This window comes from Sphaeroforma arctica (assembly GCF_001186125.1).
Source record: "Sphaeroforma arctica JP610 unplaced genomic scaffold supercont1.6431, whole genome shotgun sequence".
In the NCBI taxonomy this organism is placed as follows: Eukaryota; class Ichthyosporea; order Ichthyophonida; genus Sphaeroforma; species Sphaeroforma arctica.
Window position 1 is genome coordinate 1 of NW_014034127.1, and position 1,657 is coordinate 1,657.

At 36.8% G+C, this 1,657-nt stretch overlaps 1 protein-coding gene across 1 annotated transcript; it reads left to right on the top strand.

Moving 5' to 3' along the window:
* Positions 1–955: 955 nt before the first annotated feature.
* On the top strand, positions 956–1,542 carry SARC_15617 (hypothetical protein; the record flags this gene model as incomplete). Its single annotated transcript, XM_014290268.1, has 1 exon — positions 956–1,542. A coding segment is annotated over exon 1 (427 nt), but the record flags the coding sequence as incomplete, so codon positions are not given.
* Positions 1,543–1,657: the final 115 nt, after the last annotated feature.

Below are 1,657 nucleotides of genomic sequence, written 5' to 3' on the forward strand. Positions count from 1 at the left end.
ATATACATACGCATATGCATGTATACTGGCATTGATATGCGACGATTATGCCGCTTTTGATAGTAAAAAATATATTGCAAGATAATTATTTGATAACGTTCAATATCAAAATGGGTAAAGGTCGTCCTGCCAAAAGGAGAACATCAAGGTTACCTGTAAAGAAACAGCGGTTTTGTCTGATGTGCAAGGAGCCTGGGCTTATGGCCAAAACTTGTAGCAGAAAGACTACGGCGGCTATACAGGTTATGCGGGGTAGAGTTCCAGAATGAATGACAGTGAGAAGCAATTACCTGTTAATTCTGTAAATACATAGTAAAACATCAATACATATAAATCACGGCTGGAAAGCCGTTGGGACTGAAGGCGTGTAATCACAGGGGTGATTTATTTGTTGTTATTTGCTATTAAAAATAGAAGCCATACTAGAAGCTGTTACAAATTTTCATAGTACATATAGTATAATAAATGTATATAAATGTATACTTCTAAATTTGTACTTTGTTTCATTGGGTGTCTCTAAAAATGCTGCAAAAAAGACTCGTCACATTTTTTGCACTACTCATTTTGACTTAAGTCAGTACATTAAATAATTTTGTACTAGAAACTGGTACAAATGATTTTATTTTTCGTGGAAATCTTCATTTAACCATCCTGTTTTTTTTTTCCATAAGACAGTTGGCGGTGCCAAATGCCAATAAATATGAAATAGAACAAACACGCAACAAACCATAAAATACTTTTTAAATTACAAAAAAAAAATCGAAACTAAACAAAAATTCTTTGAATCTTATAATTTTCATATGATGTCAGTGGTGAATGGTCTGCGTGACTCTGTAGAGTGTTCACATTTCTATCACAATGAAGAGTGTAAAAGAGGCTATGGATATGGACTGATAATGTGAATGCAATATGGACACCTTAGCACTATTCAAGTTTAATTATACGATATTTAGCAGCAGTTTTAGTACACACATTCGAACCGTGAAACATACATGCAATAAGGCTGTATGTTGACATTCCTGTGCTTTAGTTGGTAACTAGAGTGCCTGGACACTTTTACAAGAAATCGTGCCAGCCCGAATAGGATTGCAAAGGGTACCAAAGATACATACAATATGGTTGATGTACAGAATTTGGCAAAAACAGAGGGGAATAGCTATGTAAATATGGCTGATATAGATAACCATACTAAAGGTGATAAAAATGGCTGTAGTATGGAATCTGCACACAGTACTGATATGTCTGCAGCAGTGTGCGCAGTAGCTCAGGTCGGGGACTGGACTAAAGAAGGCGTATCCCTCAATGATACACAACCTGTATTATCTTCAAGCGTATGCACCGATATAGGATCCTCGATAGCCACACTATCTGCGAGTGAAGATATAGTGTCAGATCTAGATAGCTGTCAATCAAAGATCTCTCTGGCGTGCATGGCCCTCGAACGACGGCAGTCGCGTGAGCTGTTACGACCTTTTATTCTCACGGAAGACATATCTGTCGACTTCGATGAGCAGCCGCTGTACTTTGACGGACTACTAGACGGTATGCATAAAATGAGTGAACTAATTATGCATATATACATATGTATATAAACATGAAAGAAAATGTGTAAACTAACGAACATACACATACACGTTACACACACACACACATATAT